Genomic DNA, 18319 nt, shown 5'->3' with positions numbered 1-18319 from the left:
CAGACACAACGAGAAAAAAAGGAACATACATTTGTTTGTAAGAAGAGGTTTTTCAGACTGGATTTAAAGTTGACATCAATCGTTTTGTAATTAATCAAATTCATGTCTGTGGAGTGGACATGTGTTTTTTGCCGTCTGAAACTTATGGCAGATTTTATGACTGCTGAAGAAAGTCTTCTTGTATTCTGGTTTAGTTGAGAATGTTCAAGGTCAGTTTTGGAAATAGCAACCTTGTTAAAGCAATAACAGAAAAAAGAACACCCTTCAGCTCAGACCAACTTCTTGCAAGGCCGTTACTCCAGTTGATCACTCAGTACCGTCAAACTGGAGGCAATGTTACCAAGCTGCTTTTTGTATTACAAAAATGTTTCTTTGCATATTCGATTTTGTTTCACTTATTTCTAATCAAACTAAACAACAACATCTTTAAGGGAGTTGTTTCTTAGTGTTTCCTGCCCAGTCCGGATGAACTCCTTTAAGATGTGTCTTAGTGTCTCAGTATAATCTGTATTTCATAGAAAGTGTCTTTTCATATTGGACTAAGGCTTGGTTTGGTCATCTGATTCAAACTGGCAAACAAGGTGATCCCTGTCACTATTCTTTTTTTGTTCACTGTAGATTGTACCTTGATTAGAAATTGATTATCAAATTCTGCTTTTATCTCTGCCTATTGTGGTTGAAGTACTTGTTTTTACTTGAGCTCTGGAATTTCTGTATCTGTATTTAAATGTCTGATGTCATCTTCTGTGTAGCTGTTGTGTCTCGATGCCCACTGCAGATTTGATTATTTGAGGAAAATAATACATTTGTAGTTGAATTTGCACCCTTGCAAATATTTCGACCAGACGTGAAGCATTATAGGGTCGGTTTCTTTGCTCCTTTGGGTCAGAACTGTAACGCCGCATGCACAGTGAACAGGATGTCTAAGAGAATGAGGGAGTTTGGCTTAAATAGAAAACACGGACATCTTTTTTTTCGGGGTGACATTTCTTTGTTCATTCTCAAACCTCTTAGCCACAGCTCATGGTTGTCTCGTTGTCTGGCCACCATGCCTCAGGAGTTCAACACATAGTAAGGCAGCTCCCTGAATGCTGATATTTAAGCTACAGGGATAGAAAATAAGGGATTTTGCTTCGGGTGTCTCTGTAAGCCTGTAGTCTGTAGCACCAGGACTTTATTCCCTCAGATGTGAGCTGAGCCCACTTGCTGAGAAGTGCTTGGAAAGTTTTTGAAGCAGCAGAGATTGTTGCTGCGGGCAGCTTCACTGAGCTCTAGCTGATAGTTGTTCACTGAGCACTGAGAGTGCCACTATTACAGCGACATCATCTTCAGGCCATTGACACTTTAATGTACTTTCAAAACTTATGTCCCAATAAAATCTGTGTTGGTAATTGTTTAGCGGTAGAATCTCTAGAAGTCCTGCAGTCATATTGGATGTAGTCATTGCAGTATACAGAAGGTTATATGCTACCTCTGTTATTAGAGCTGTGCGAATCAACAAAGAAAAAACATCACAACATCAATAAAAAAACATAAGCAACTTCAATTACGAACACTTTGTTGTTTGCCTCAACCAAAAAGTGAAAAATCTGACCCATTCCACTGTCCTATCTCTGAATAATGGATAAATCCCAAAATAAACAGATGGACTGATAGTAAATGTTAAATTGTTAATGGGCTACAATTGCAGTATTAACCCATTTAGACCTGATAAGATGCAAGCGTGCTTCTACCTTTCAGGTTGGAAGAAAAGTCTTCATCTCATATGGCTTTTCTTTTTTACAGATTTCTAGGTAAAGCCAATAGGTTTATACTTTCAAATGTTTTTTAATGTTTATATCTGATACAGAGGCTGGGAATTTAGAAAGATTTTACCAAACATTGCTCCAAATGGGTGAAGCACCATTAAATCCCTACGCATCCAATTCAGTATGTTGCCAAAGGATACTTAGTCTTTACTTTGCTCTGAGATCAAACCCAGGCCTTTAGGAATATAACCCACAATGGCTTGTACAATTACCTCAAAGCAAGTGATTCTTTTATGTGATATTTGCATAAAATAGATTTCAGAGACCTAAAATTGCTTAAGTGGTATCTGTCAGACAACAAACAGTACCCACGTTCCACTCAAAGCAACCACATCACTATATTGCTAACTTCAAAGGTCACATATTGTTCTACTTTTCAACAAGTTACATACATCTGAGAGCTCCCCAAAACATGACTTTGAAGTTTCTTGTTAAAATCCACTCTGATTCTGTATTTGAGTATGCACGTGACCCCCTCTACTTAAGCCCTTCTCAGAACAGATTGTTACTGGTAGAGGTGTCTGATCAAGCCCCTCAAGGGGATGTGGCTTGTGCATTCTTCCACCATATCCTTTTGTTTACAGAAGAAAGGGGAACTCTGAGTGCAACACAAACACCTATAATAGTTGTGGGAGTGTCACCCATCTGGAGGAGGGCTTGAGAGAAAATCTGTGAACGGCCTGATTGAGCTCTCGTTTTGTAGACACAAAACTAGGGACTAAGGTTAAAGACACAAATCAGTATTAAATCAAACATTGTAAAGTATAATTTGCACAACATTGAACATGTAAAAGCCTGCTGCTAGTTTACAAAAAAGTGACAAAAAAAACAGCTCCTACTTATCTAAATTCTGTCATGCAGCTCAACAGCCCACCCGCCTGCTAAGCTCTGCCAATGATGGGCATCTGACCCAACCTTCACAACCTTAGACCCTAAGTCTCGAGCTAGACATCTGATCCAACCTTCACAACCTTAGACCCTAAGTCTCGAGCGAGACTTTACTCCTTTGTCGCCCCCCTGGTGGTGGAACAAATTACCAAATGTCATTCGACCTGCAGAATCCCTTTGCATGTTTAAGAAAGAGCTAAAGACCCAGCTTTTTCATGCACACCTTTGGACTTAATGATATACAGTAGATGATGGTAATATTGATATTTAGGACAGGTTTGATGTCGATCAGAACTGTCAAGAGCAGCTGTCGATGTTATTGTAGATGATATTATTAGTACCTGTCTGATCAGACTTAAAGTTCTTTATTTGCACTTTCCTCCTCTATAGATCGTTGCTTGTTTGGTATGTTCTCTCTGATGCATGTCGCTTTGGACTAAAGCGCTTGCTAAATGAATTGTAGAATTGAGTTGTAAATCTACAATGGCCATAATCACAAAAAATGGACAAGTGATTAACAGAGCAGCTATTGGTGTAGCAGATAATACAATGTGATATCATTTCAAACTTACTTAAGAACATACATACATACTTACATATCTGAGATCCTTCCAAAAGAAAGTCTTGTGTTCTTTGGACTTCATAAAAGGAGAAACAAACCTATACATCATGCAGGCAAAACCATTCACTTGCAAATGAGCATGTGATATCCACTCCAAAAGAAAAATGTCCTCCCTGTTGTCTACACACAACAAATTACCGCTGCCCATGCTGCCCTTCCCATCTGCTTCGGTGTGTGTGCGTTTGCATTTTTTCCTACCTCTCTCTTTGTTTACACTGTGAGTTAATGAGACATTAGATGTAGCCAAACCTATTCATCTCAATCCCATTGTTCAAACCTCGGCCAATTGAAGGCGATGCATCAGAGCTGCCAAGAACTCAGATGACACCTGCTCACCTGCATTGGAACACGCCATGCAAAGGTATAACAGGAGCGAGCAGGAGGAGGACAAGGAGGCTGATTTAAATCAAAGAATGAAAGAAGAAAGACAAGCACAATGAGGGTGGTTGTTGGCTTCAGTTTCTGTGAATTAGAATCCCCCTCGGCGGCTGTTCCGTCTCTCTTCTCTCCCCCACGCACAGCAAAAGTGTTCATCATGCCAAGGGGAGGACAAGAACAAAAGATACACTCTGTTCTCTCCCTGGCACATTGAGTGAGAATGGCAGCTTGTCAGATAAGGAGGAGAGAAGGTGGGCAAAAGATGGGGAAGGCGAGAGGAGCATAAGTGTCGATAAGACAGCGAGTGAAGGAGAGGAGGACCCCAGGATGATGAGGGAAATCGAAGAAACAGAAGAAGGAGGAGAAATGAGATGCAGAAGTCATTAAAGACCAGAAGGTGCAGGAGAGGAGGAGATTAGCACATTACAACAAGACTTCAGCAAAATCTGCGATGGGCTGTGTTTATCTTCAACCGCGTTCTCTCGCCTTTAAACACTGTGACACTCCTTAGTTTCTCTTCTCTCTCTCTTCAAATCCCCACGTGACACGATGTGGATCTGTCTATTACTGTCTCAGAGGGACCCCCCCCCTCCCCCACACACACACACACATCTTTCAAGAGGTTATCAAGACGGGTACATGTTGTTAATTACCGAGCTGTCATTGATCTTTTTAACGCACGCGATTCAAACCAGATGGAAGTGTTTGCAGAGAGGTGTGTGAGCTCTGGGTTCAATTTAAGGTTATATTTTTAGCTAACTGTTAAACCTTTTGCCCCTCAGGATCTCAGGAGACGTTAGAAGTTCAAGTTATTTGCGTAAGAAAATGTTTGTTTTGCTATAAAGGAAAGAACAGGAGAATCTAAGAAATCGACTGACATTTGGTTGACATGTTTTTCTTATAATGCAAAAAGCAGCAGCTCATTTTATTTCAGCGGCTCTGTGTCCTTAACTCACGGCACTGCTAGGTGAGTGGCTGACAATGTGCCTCACAGTCATGATGTAACGCCAGGAAACGGATTTTCCCAGTAGAAGGTCATCTATTTTCTATCATGCACTAAAATGAGCTTTCAGAGTGTCAGTACTTCTGCTAGCATGTCAGAAGATCAAATATTGACTCAAAAAGGGGTGATGTAAGATGAGGAAATGGAGGTGAGTTTTTTTGTGATGCAGTTAAAGTATCAACAAAGGCACTGTAATCAAACCTTAAAGCTGAGCAGGGACTAAGATTATACTTGGAGGGTGTGATGTAATGAGCTGTAAAACTTGGGTGGGCTTGATGATCAAGGGCTTAAATGCTTTTGAGGCTGTGATACTCCCAAACATGGGAAAATGTGTCTCAGTGCTTGTCTCACTCAGGCCTGCAGAGATTTAGGGTTACTGACATGGAGCTTTTTATTTTTTTTTAAAGATTTTTTTGGGGGCTTTTTGTGCCTTTATGGAGAGGTATGAAGGTAAATAGACTGGTATAGTAATGGCGTATTTTTGTAGGCCAACCCGAAAGAATGGCGCCGGTGGTTCCTACGTAAATTTGTCTATGGGATTTTTGCATTGGATTTTGGATCATTGCAGAAAATAAGCTCTGTGTCAAACACACGTTTCTGATGCGTTGTTGTTTTGTTTAGCGGGATAATATTTACAGATGAACATCATTTATATGAAGTTTGAAGAGTTAATGCAGCTGAGAGAAGTAAAAAGCTAACGTTATGTGCTAGCGAACTACACCGCGGTCGATTTATAATGACGTCACAACCGTTATGCTTCATCGATCTAATCAGTGGATTTGACAAGATGGCTAAACGTTAGCTTAATAAGTTGTTTATTAACCTAATATTTGCAAGAGCACTGAAAAACAAGACTAGAGGCTGTAAGGAGGATTAGGGAGAGAGTTCCTGGCATTATGACGTTTAATGTCTGTGACAACCACTGTAGTTTCAGTTAGCTACTCGTTAGCAACCGCCGTTTAAAGTTCTCGTAAAAACTTTAAAAGTCACAAGTGGGGTCTTAGGTAATGTAGTTTTTCTCGTCTAACAAAACATCAACATCTCTTCAGCTTGTGTTAACCTCAGTCCTTATTTCAGGCGTCTAAACACAAACCTGTTCAAAATCCCCATTGACTTTTAGAGTTAGGAACCCATGGCGCTAAAATGCTAACTCACTTCCTGGTTTTAGGACTCAAAACTACACCAGTCTATAGAGTCAGAAATCAGGGAGAGAGAGAGTGGGGAGTGACATGCGAGAAAGGAGCTACAGGTCGGATTTAAACCTGGCCCGCCCACTTGGAGGTCCATGGCCTCCAAACATGTGTGCACTGAACCACCAGCAGCCCGACGTGGAGGTTTTTCCTCTACCTCATGGAATGTTTCTACAATATGTGTGCAGGAGTTGTTTTTGTTGACCTGGAGTCTTATTTCTGTGTTTTTATCATCCTGTTCCATCTCTTTTCTGTTTATCTTCTTGTTGCTTAGAGCACAAGACTTTTTTTTTATGGAAAGTGACAATGTTTGTAGTTTCCAGTCCTGACCTAGTCACCACATTATCTGTGTATGTGGTTTCATGGGTAAATTACTAAGTCTGGTAATATTTAATCATGGACACATTTCCCAAGGAGGCCGAGGTCAAAAGTCTATTTATTCTACTTGTTTGTGTAGCCTGTAAAGCAAACAACTCCTGCTGCTGTGAATATGTATTAAGTCAAAAATGTGTTAAGTATTCCCTTACAAAAACACAAACCACTCCAGTTAGAGTAATGTTTACACCAAAATAACCCAAAACTGTGCTGCACTTAGAACTATGAACACAAACTACTTAAATGATTGAATGCTGCTTGTTATACGTGTAGATGTGATTATATTCCTTATTAGATCTTTTAGCTATATTTATATCGATATGTTTTTTTTGTGTCACCCTGCTCAGGGCATTTTGTCTGTTTTTATGTGTGCAGATATGGAAGGGAAATTACCATCTTTAATCTTATTTTACTTTTTCTACAAATAGAAATATTAAGTTGTTGTTTTCCCACGAATGCAACTCCTCATGTCTCTGCTTTTCAAATATTCAAGTTGTTTACTTTGAATCTTTATACCATTAGTGGGGATAGTCAGAAAAGTAGTCCTTGATGGAGGAGTCCTACTTATGCAGATAATCTTATCTTTGGCTTCCTGTTTTGATTTTAATAATGAATAATAAAAGAATTGGTCTGAGTGTACAATGTTTAGATGACCACCTGTGGTTTAACTGAGAGAAAGGAAGAGAAAGGAAAGAAAAGCTGTATTTGTAGACATGGCCTTCATCAGTAATGGTATAAAAGATTCAATGCGTTATTCACACAATCGGATCTGCTGAGGTGTTTCAGATGTTTGGCATTTTGAGAGTACCTGGCTAACTTCATAACCTTCATAACTTCAGTAACCAAAGTCAACCTTTTTGGAAATTACAATGCTTTTCTCACTCTGACAAATTCCGCAAAGTAACAACCATTTGTGTCTATCTGTGCAGTAACTTCAAACTTTAAAAGTTAATAAAACAAGAAATGACTGATATTTTGTCAAAAACATATTTTTTGTGGAATATCATGACTTTGTTATTTATCATTGTTATAAGAAATTCAGACTTAAAAAAAAATCTTACCTGAAATAAAACATAATTATTCTGATCAAGCCACTCAAGACTAAATCCACAGCCCAATGTTCTTATTTAAACACAACGCTTTTCCTGACTCCAATCCTACAATTGAGCACCAAGAAAAAAAGCATTAGCATTTTTCAAATTGAAAATTAACCTGACCCTTTTCTGCAGTACACCTGAAAACCTTTGGTGTTTTCCACTGGATTGATTTAAAGTTGAAATCGCTCCCTTTTTCTTACAGCCATGGACGCTCCCCTGAACCTGACGGCCAGCGAGGTGAATCACCGTAGCGCTCTGATCTCCTGGCAACCGCCAATCGCAGAAATTGACAACTACATGCTTACCTACATGACAACCGACAGCAGCAGGAAAGTATGTAGCACACATAAAAGAGCATACTCCTGTTTTCAAGGCTGTCCCTTACACAGCTCAATCTTCTCTCCCTTTTCTTCATTGTAAAACATTTTATGTGTAACAAAAAGTACTCCTGTCTTTAGTCGTTCTGGAAAAGATTTTTAGTATCCAACGCAATCATGTCAAGAACACAAACTGTATACTTTCAGGTGTAATCCACAAAAACACTTTAATCCCCCAGATATTGAATCAGAACATATTGAATCCCCTTTGAGATTTCTGCAGAGTGTCAAATGTTTCCACTTAAATCAACTTTTTATATAAAAGTTAAAAATGCTCAGGAAAAGAAAGTTCATGCAAAGTAACAACTTTGTCACAAGCACTTCTAAATTCAGATTGTATCTTTTATCTATCGTCTTATCTCTTGTTGCCGAGTGTGTAAGCGGCTGAGGACACACACACTCACAGACTGATACACATACACACAAGGGAGCAAGGCGCTTAAATTGCCTGTCTAATAGAGATATCTCTTTAATGTGTCTCAGCAGAGACATTGTTTATTTTGATTAAACTTTTTTGATGTCGCTGAGTAATAGTAATAAAGCACATTAGTAAGAGCTGTGTGTGTCGCACCACGCCTGTTAACCAATTGACTGGAACCATTTCCCATGATGCTCTGCAAAGGACTCCATTTTATTGGCAATTACGTGTCTACAAAGAAACGTGCAGTGTCCTCTCCAGTGGTTGTGGTTGTGGCACGACTTCATAAACAGTCAAGAATCACAGACATAATCTCTTACTGAAACAATCTCTCCTACACACACACACACACTGACCTGTGGTACTGCTGAGCTGTTGACCATCAGGTGTCACTCATGCACAAAGAATGCAGCAGGAACATCTCAGATGAACGCAGTGATATTGTTTTCATAGCAGACTCCCGACAACATTGGCCTTTAATCATCTCTTTATTGATTCTGTCAAGCTTTATTTCTGCCTCCTATTTCTAAATCCAAAAGTAATTGTTAGTGGCTGAGGAAACATTACACCAGAAATACTCAACTTTCAACATATAATTGATAGATATTTAGCGTGCCAGTTTCAAGACTCTGCAAATGTTCAAATCAGACTAAAATTCATGTATATTTCATCTGCAGCTTACATATCTGCATATCTCACAAATGAATATGTTTAAGAGAGAAATGCAATGACTTAGTATTTAATTTCATGTTGGTGCTTCATATTTGGATCACTTAGACTTCCATCCATACCTGCATTGACAACCGTTTCTTCCTTGTTTGCCAGAAAGAGACAGTCATACTGCTATCATTTAGAAAATACATTAAAAAACATTGAACTGTGTCACAAGATAAATCAAATAAAATTGAAATTAAAAAGTGAAGAAATCCTTACTTTAAAACCAAAGACACTGGTTATGGAGTGACAGAAATTCAAATCTAGGATAGTCGTCTACAATTAAATTGCTAACGTTTTATTTTTTTCATGATGTCAGGTTTCTGTTGTGAAATAATGTCCAAGTTAACTGATAGATTAACTACCCATGTAGACGTTAAAGGCTTCAAGATCTTTAGGCCCTGTTGGAATATTTGAAGAAAAAAAAAAATCACCTTCATTTTATTCATCTCATCTTCTTTGATCGTGTCCTTTCAGATGCTATTAAAGTCTTCATTTACCGCGGCGAGGTCTAGCAACAAGTGTCGTATTTAGAATTCATATCGTTCAACAACAAATGAGTCATACCACTTGTGCTCCGAGCAAAATGATCCCTGCAGCCGGAGATTGAAGTGGTGCTTGTGAGATTTTTCTCTGGTTGTCTCTGCTTGACGTTTGGCTCAGCTAAAAAACACACTGCAGCATTACCTCCACTTCTAACTGCGTGATTGTGAGCCTGACAGACTGACATAATTGACATTTTATTTTGATACAATCAAGCTGTGAGATTAGTTCCTTATCAGATTGGGGTTTATTTAAGAGTGTAAAAATGCTTGTATTACTGCCGGTTATGTTCATGTCTGGAGTGATAAACATCTCCCCATTCACACACACACACACACACACACACACACACACACACAGACACACACACACACACACACACACACACACACACACACAAGGAGAGAAACACATCCATGCAATATCCGACTACTCAACCAAACATAGACATAGACAATCGATAGTGAAGGTATGTACAGTATTCTCCTTGATAGGACCATGCTGTTTCACCTGCAATGAAACAATCATATCTTGACCCTGGAAACCTGGAGGGAAACTGTCTGAGACAGAGACACCATTCACCAGCTGCTTCACTGCATAATTCACATGGACACATTGCCTGGAAATGTGTGAGGCTTTTTTTTTTTTTCACAGTGACTGAATATTTCATTTTGACTTGTTCATATTTAATGTGTATCTAATGCAAACTGTAACACACATGCACACAAGCTCACAAGCAGAGACACACTGTTGACACATTTATATACAGCAAAGATTTATTTCTCATCTCGAAAGTAATGTCACAGAAAGGACTCTGAAAAACAGTCAGACGAGCAGGCTCCTTGAGAGGGGATCAATAAAAGAGGATTTGTCAGAAACAGAGGGAAGTTACTGTACTGCGCTGTCAGGACTTCTTCACCAAAAATAGATCTTTTTGTGTTTGCTGATTACTTCTCAGCCAATCCAATTATAGTCTTTTATTTTCTTCTCTCCATGTAGTTCCCGCTCCTTCCCCTTCACACCACTTCCCTTTGCTTGCTCCTCGCCTCCTCTCTTTTTGTGTCTTCATGTAAAAACACAGGCAGATAAGCTTGTTCTGCCGCTATGGGAAGTGTAACTTAACTCTTAGTCGGTTGTTTATGTGTCATACCAAACACCGAGCTCATCCCACATGGGATTACAAGGCACTACTGTTCTACTTGTTCAAGAGACTGACACAACACTATAAGTTCTCCTTTATTCTCAGAAACAACAAATGTATGTGCAGCTGTTTCAAATCTAAACTGGGAACTGAAAATGAAGGCTTAATGCACAGGGATCAGCATGATAAAATGTGTTTGTTCTGAGGTAACTGGCTTACTTTTATTCAAATTTTGTGTGTTACGTACCAACATTGACTTTCTCATTCACTCTCATTTTCTCTTCCCTTCTCAATAAACCTCGCCTCTCTGTGCTGTCAAATTCCGAATGTTTTCTCACTGACACAAAAAAAAAGGTGTCATAAATTTCCTGAAAAAGAAAAAAATAGCTGGAGGGTCTTTTTGGTTGTTGCCACGAGTCTTTTTCAAACTCAGAGCTCAGTTCAATGTTTTATCAGTGATTTAAAGAGATTCTATAATAATTCATTTCTACCCTGGGGTTTATACTGAATAAATATTAAAATATTTATTTTTGTAGCAGGCGTACTTCTTTATCTAACATCGTTTAAGTTGTTGTGTCAACTAATTTGGTCCTCTGTGTGCACTAGGAGCTGATCCTGGATGCAGAGGACACGTGGATACGTCTGGAGGGACTGGCTGAGACTACAGAATACACTGTCAAGCTCCAGGCTGCGAGAGGACTTGACACCAGTGCTGTAATGTCCACCACATTCACTACAGGTAAGGTTCCCATATATTCTTTTCTTTTTTTTTTTTTAATTAGTGCATCACATTGCAACAGTCACCATAACACATTAATAGTGTATTCAAAGTCAGGGACACTTTCTTTCTCTCTTCCATTCAGCAGGAGGGAGACTTCCCATTAGGCTGCACCTGCAGTGATGCTGTCTTCAGCCTGTAATCTAATGTGCTCACTGTGTAATTAGCTCCCAGACATGTCAGTCAAACGAGCAGTAGGAAGCATCATGAAGCTGCTTATCACCTGGAATTTATGTGAACATGCCAGAGGCGAATACCAATATCCATCATTTTAACCAGGTGGTAATCATAGCAGTATAGGCTGTTAATGACAGCTTTTCAGAATGTCAGTTTGAATTGTCATCTGTCACTGTTTTGATCATTTTAGCCATGTGGGGCGATCAGAACGGACAGTAAACATATAACTGTACTGGCCCCTGATGGGCTAGCATTATGTTAGACTTGCGTTCCTGTCCTTCTACAAAATGTTTTGTTCTGTTTTGGCCCCAACCATATCCAGAGGAAAATGTTTGTCTTCTTAACAGCTGGAACTGCACTTAATTCACTTGATTTCAACACATCAGTGGGAAGGGTCAATGTACGTAAATATGCTGGAATTAGCACATTAGCTGAATTTCGTCTGTTATCCTATAATGCAGATATTTACCAAACACATAATGCTTTTTTTTATTCACAAGACGGCTCACAGGATAATCTGCCACACAGAACACACATCAGCTCACAAGCCTTCTTATAAACATGACGCATAAATATGATACATTACACATTAAAGGCTCACGTGAAACATGCTGGTAAAAATGCAGATTAAACTACTGCAGAGTTTTTTTTGTAATACAGTGAATGCAAAATGTCTAAATAATGTTCACCTGAGCTCTTGCAATATTAGTTATTAAATCCCTGTGGTTTCATCTCTTACAGTAACTCATTCATCTTTTTACCAAAGCGCACAGACTTAAAAAAAACAACAATTCTAAATGCTGCCAGTTGAGTTGAGTTCAGTTCAATCCATGCAGACAACATAAATCTGAAACTGAGTTACTTCATGTATAGAGGTGGAGAGAGAATCAGATCATACAGTTCCCTTTCTCCTCATGCCTCCTCTGCTTCTCTCCAGGGAGTCGTCTGTTTGCAACACCTCAGAATTGTGCCCAACACCTGCTGAATGGAGAGAATCTGAGTGGCGTCTACACCATTTATGTCAACAGAGACCCCAGCCAGGGCGTGCAGGTGTACTGTGACATGACCACTGATGAAGGAGGCTGGATTGTGAGTCATAACACTTCTGTGAGATGTGCAAATGTAAAAAAAAACTGTGTCCCAGGACTCGACGAGTGAGTGCTATTTTTCTGACCTGTTAGGTATTTCAGCGTCGACAGAATGGCCTTACAGACTTTTCCAGGAAGTGGAGTGACTATCGGGTTGGCTTCGGGAACCTGGAGGATGAATTCTGGCTCGGTAAGACTGTCACTGAGAGATAATTAATCCAGAGGAAAAAGGACGTTCAGTGCAGTTTGAGATGTAGGAATTGCCAAGTCAGTGAAACACACAACGGAGCTAAAAGCTGCTAGACTTATTCATTCAGCTTCTTATTCTTATTCCTTGACATTACATGACTTATTAACCATTAGTACCATTTGAAGGCAAAGTAAGATAGCTCTTACTTTATTGTCAGTAACCACGTCATCTTGGTTTTTTAAAAAAGTGTGCTTTAATCCGTTGATCTCGTTCCCTTTAAAATAACCAGAACTCCTGTTGTGGACAAATGTGTTCATGTTGGGATAAATATCCCTCTGTCTTGTCAGTAAGGATCTGTTCCACATGGACCTAAAGTTAGACTGATTGACTATATTAGAAAATTCACAGGAAAGGTCAGGGTGTGTTTCTGCCTCCTCTTCTGCATTTCCGATATTGAGCTGCAACCTGACACCAATTTTCTTAAATCTGTGTTTCAGTTTTTTTTTTATGAAGCCTGTGGTGCCCTCTTTGATATAAACAATGACTGAATTGAACTTATAAGGTTCAATCAACAGAGGGTGATAGCTTTCACTTGGTTTCAATTGGTACGTCTATTTAATGGAGAAGAATGATGTTTTCAATATCTCCAGCAGGCTTTACAGCCTTTCATGTAAGATATTTCACTCCGTATAAAGATGAAGAGCCGCGCTGCTTTCGTCTTCTTTTTCTTCTTCTTTCTTCTTCTTTCTTCTTCTCGTCTCATCTTTCAGTGCTCTGCCTCACAAAGTCTCTCCGATTCATTACTGGATCCTCTGAAAGATCATCTCTCCCTGAAAGGACTTGGTAATTGTCTTTAGAGTCTCTGATTCAGAGACAAAACAACAAAACATCCTCACGCTTTTGATGGACTGCTGAAGACTCTTCTCCTGAAAAAAAAGAAAAATCTCATTATTAAACAATAATTATATTCATTAGAAAATGTGCAAATGAGTCCTGTTTCTTCATGGGCTTTTTTGATGTTATTGTTTTGGTGCAGCTGATTAAAGGAAAAATATTACATGAATATTTCATTAAGTGGATCAGGACCTTGAGAGGAATGTGTTTTTTTTTTGTTAACGTTTTTCATTACAGAATTCAAATAACATTTGGGGGGAAGTTTTATTGCATGGCATTATCGCCACATTATAACAGAGGGAGGGCTGTTAATTTGCAGCTGCCACATATTGGATCATAACACAAGATAACGGTGGGCCGCTCTCGTCCATTAGTGTCCAAGCCGACTTAAAAAAGGTGAAACATAAAAGAGATTTAAATTCAACACTCATAAACAGGAAGTAACAGTTTAACGCAATGTGATAAAAATGTGCCCGCAATTCACGTTGACACTGTCAGATGTGTTCCTCCGCCGCTTATTTTAAAGTTTGATATTGTGCTGTTTTTAAGTCGAATAATAGTGTCAGCTGTTTCAGTTATTTTTGTGCACCAACACCACTGGGAGCATGTTCAACCAGAAAGCTGTTTTGCTGTCTGCTGCTATTAATGAATAATATACATTTTGGTGGATACAACAAAGACTAAGCACAGGAACTACAGAACAAGAGGCTGTGTAACAGCGGTGGAGTGATATCTCTGGGAGAGAAATACTGCAAATACTGCACGGTAAAAATTCGAGACAGGTTAGTTTTTCGCTGACAGACACTTGAAGGCATCATGAAGCCGAACCTAACCCCACACACGATTGCCCCATATAACTTCCAGATGCATAATGACTTTTATTTTTTTTGTCCAACATGATCTACAGACTCCTGAGGATATCTGGTTCAGTGAGTCCTATATTTCATTTGACCCGTTTCTACTTCTAACCACTGATTCCACTGAATCAGCAATAATCTGCCTGTTTCCAACACTTCCGGGCGACTCCAGCTCCAGAGGTCTTTCTTTACTTCTTTTTTTTTTTTAGTGTCTCTAAAGATGTACTTTCTGACCCTAAGTTCTTTTTCTGTCCTATACTGTACTGTGTCCTCTCTCCGCATAAAAGCAGCTTAATGTAACCTCAGGGTGAGCAGCATCAAAAGCCGCTCTCTGTGCCTGTGAAAGCCTCTCCCTGAATGCCAGATTACTGATATCATGCCAGGAGGGAACACAGTGTCCTCAGAGAGCCACACAAAATGTCAAGCCTGCTGTATGACACTGACCCGTCTGTTGATCCAGTGGTTTATTTGATTGTCGAAAAGGGACTCTCATGTCATAGTTGTGACTCACGGAAATCAAAACACAAGTGTTACCGATGACATTTACAATGACTCTGTTGGATTCAAGAGTCCCAGTATCAGAAAAGTGGGACAGTATGCTAGTGAGCAGAGCACCTTTGACCAAAAACCACCAGTCTGATTCAGCCATCATTCATTTCTTTAACTGTATTTCAAGTCCCCTGAGAAAAAGGCACATGTAAGGGAGAGGTCAGTTTTTCCAAGTGGGGTATTTATACTGTATATAAGTGTATGGTTGTGGTGTAGAACACAGTCCTGAAGGAGAGGGCTGTTTGCATCAATGAAAATGTTCACAAGTGCAGCACATTCTTAAACTCAAAGGATGTCTTAAGTTACGCGTTGGACTTTTAGCTTCAACTGACCCTTTCTGAACTTTTACACAGATTAGCTTCTGTGTTTAACATGTGGTCTAATCAGATCCATAATGTGTTAGGTTATTGATCTGTTTTTTGTTTGATATTTATTTTGGGGGCTTTTTATCTTTATTCAAGAGGACAGTGGATTTAGTAGTAAACAGGGAAGAAAGAGAAAAAGTGGAACGACATGAGCCACATGTGGGACTCGAACTCGGGCTGCCCAATCGGAGGACTAAAGCCTCCATACATGGAGTGTGACCTACAGCTACAGCCATCTGCGACCCCAAGGTTATAAATGTCTAAACTGCAGTATTATGCAGTATTCAGAGGAGGTGAGACAAGCAGTGCACCTCTTCTTTTTTTTAAACCTCTTTTGCTGTGTTTTGAAAAGGCAGCGCTGTCAAGACAACTTGGCAATGCACATTTTTCGAAAAGGTGAAAAGCCTGGTAGAGGTCGAGGGTTTTAAAAGCCAGATACTATGTGCTTCCTTCAGACAAATCTAAGATAAAAGTCCAACCTGTTCTGTCTGTATAAGAGTCAAAAAGATGAATAGATAGACGAGAGTGAGGAGCACTTGAGTCTGAGACAAATTTCCCTAAGGGGACAATAAAGTGTATCGTCTCGTATCAGTGTTTCCAGGATGCAAAAAGCTTTTCAAAAATGATGATGGAGCGCACAAAATGTTTCCAGAATGTCTTTATGGACCACAGGGTGCAGTCGTACTGGATCAGAAAAGCTCTTCCACACTTTTGCCATGGAGTTGTAAGAACACGATCAGTGAATCTATTAGAAGGCTCTGCTGGGTTTAAGAGGCCTGTCCCAAACAACAGTTATAAAGTGTCCTCCTATCCTCACTATTAGCTATGGACTGTTTTTGTGTGTTATATCCTGTGACAAAATGTACTGTGTGTTTCAACCATTACCAGTGTCCTTAAAAGTTATCATCCTTATTGATGGTATCATCACACAGATGGTCACTGTGGTATAGACCAATTGACTTTCACTCTTCTTACAACAGATGTATTCACTTTCATACCTCCGGGGAGCCATTACAGCAAACATTTAGCTAATCACCCCCTCTAAACACAGAACAGCCATATATTGGATTGTATGGAACCATAAACATTGATATTAAATCCACTCAAACTGCAAGGAAGAGATACTTAACATGCCAGCAGTGAAGAATATGGAAATTACGCTTTCATTATTATCTGCTACAGTTTGAAAACGGCCGTTTGGATCAGTGCTCGAGGGCAATCTGTTCTCTCCTCTCGCTGACCTCAGCCAGATTTCGGGCTCAACACAATGTCAGTTTGATGATGCAATAACAGAGAGGAACCACGATGGCTAGGCCCGATATATGATCATAATCCCATTCCTTCTTTTTTTAATTTCCCCCCTTGTTTCCTCGGGTGAGAGAGGGGCTGGTGATAAAACGTGACAAGATGTTATTAAAAGTATTATAAAAGGACGAGAGTGTAATAGTGTGTCAAAATGAATTTTTAATCGCTGCGGTTTGGGAAAGAGCGGTCTGATCCCATAAAACAGTTGAACATGAAAGAACAGTAAAAGATTATGGGTGCAGGATTAATTTCTGATAATGCAGTGATATTATAGAATGGAAATTAGAGTTGACTGAGTGCTAAACACAATTTTATTACCACAATTCCTTTCCCCCCCGTCACCCTAAGTGCCTTTGGGTTGTAACATAGATTCTATCTGCTTTCCATTGACGTTTTACAGCAGACTTAGTTTCCCTGCTTTCCAACTGCTTATCAGCAAAAAGACTTCAGGGTTTTTTATTTTCTCCTTTTTTTCCAGGTTTAGAAATGTCTGCATGTGATACTTCTGTTGGAGTTTAAGCAGAGAAGGAAACTCTTTTTTTTTTTTTTTTCTCCAAATGGTTTCTTGTTGTAATCTGATAGTGAAGGCAGGTCCAATCTCTCAGGTCGGCGTGGGGTCTTATCGCCTGTCAGGGTTCAAACGAGCCTGCGTATCTGCTGCCTTGGAGATAGAGAGCCAAAGCTGTATGTCTTTGGAAATATGCAACATGTGGCATTTGCTGGGCGGCTTGCAGTTACAGTGTCCACTACTCTCAACGGTGTCAATCACACACATCCAAGCATTCAGCTGACATAGCTGCCTGACACAGTGCAAACCTTTAATCTTGAAAGGTTGTTCTCTGCAGAAATGGTTGATGTTACCTTTTCATTCTAGCCTCTATTGGGTGAGTGGAGACATTAGTGCAAGAAAGACTAATTCAATGAATTTTAAAGTTGCCCAATCGAAGTTTTCCGAATAACAACATCAATTTAAACATCAATTTAAACGTAAATGTCCAAACTACATTTCCAAAATCATTTTTTAAAGCCTTTATTGTATGCATCCACGTTTACTAGCATGCAACGTTCTCTTTTTAGATTCTACATTTATGTATTGATCGATGGAATAGCCTGAAACCCTTACTCTCTGATACAAACCACAAAAAGCCACTTCAACATCACAATACTTGTCAAAAACCCTACAGGGCTTCTTTTCATTGACAAAGACAGTGATTCAAGTCTTTACATTGACTTGTAGTAAACATTTTCTCTTGTTGTGGTTATAGGATTTAAAACTTCACTTGTTCAGTTTTCAGTGTCTCAGAATTGCTTTAAGGTTTATGACCACTGGACTGCTTGAAAACTTTTTGAGATCCCATCACGGCCATTATCAGACCCAGTGTAATAATTTGATATCAGTGCTCCAACAAAAGTTTAATCAAATATTACACCTTAGTTTTTGGATTAAATGGAAGATTAGAAATCAATTTTGTACACATCAGATAGGTAGTTGCTTCTCATACATTATTTTATTTAAGTACTTGTTATTATTTTGGCCTTGTTTTTTTCTTTTGCACCAGTAC

The 18319-nt window shown here is 39.3% G+C and overlaps 2 protein-coding genes across 6 annotated transcripts in view; both read left to right on the top strand.

Annotated features, from left to right (window-relative positions):
• LOC306826676 (zona pellucida sperm-binding protein 4-like) overlaps positions 1 to 18319 on the top strand; it is a 350754-nt gene that overhangs the window by 308957 nt on the left and 23478 nt on the right. The window lies entirely within an intron of this gene.
• tnr (tenascin R (restrictin, janusin)) overlaps positions 1 to 18319 on the top strand; it is a 152868-nt gene that overhangs the window by 128516 nt on the left and 6033 nt on the right. For all 5 annotated transcript variants that reach the window (XM_079348128.1, XM_079348126.1, XM_079348127.1 and 2 more), the window contains 4 exons: positions 7564 to 7694; positions 11161 to 11293; positions 12447 to 12598; positions 12691 to 12787. In XM_079348128.1, coding sequence (XP_079204254.1) covers positions 7564 to 7694; positions 11161 to 11293; positions 12447 to 12598; positions 12691 to 12787 — 513 coding nt within the window. The remainder of the gene's footprint in view (positions 1 to 7563; positions 7695 to 11160; positions 11294 to 12446; positions 12599 to 12690; positions 12788 to 18319) is intronic.

The sequence above is a fragment of the Symphodus melops genome (assembly GCF_947650265.1).
Source record: "Symphodus melops genome assembly, chromosome: 7".
In the NCBI taxonomy this organism is placed as follows: domain Eukaryota; kingdom Metazoa; phylum Chordata; class Actinopteri; order Labriformes; family Labridae; genus Symphodus; species Symphodus melops.
This window is presented reverse-complemented; position numbering and strand designations above follow the sequence as displayed.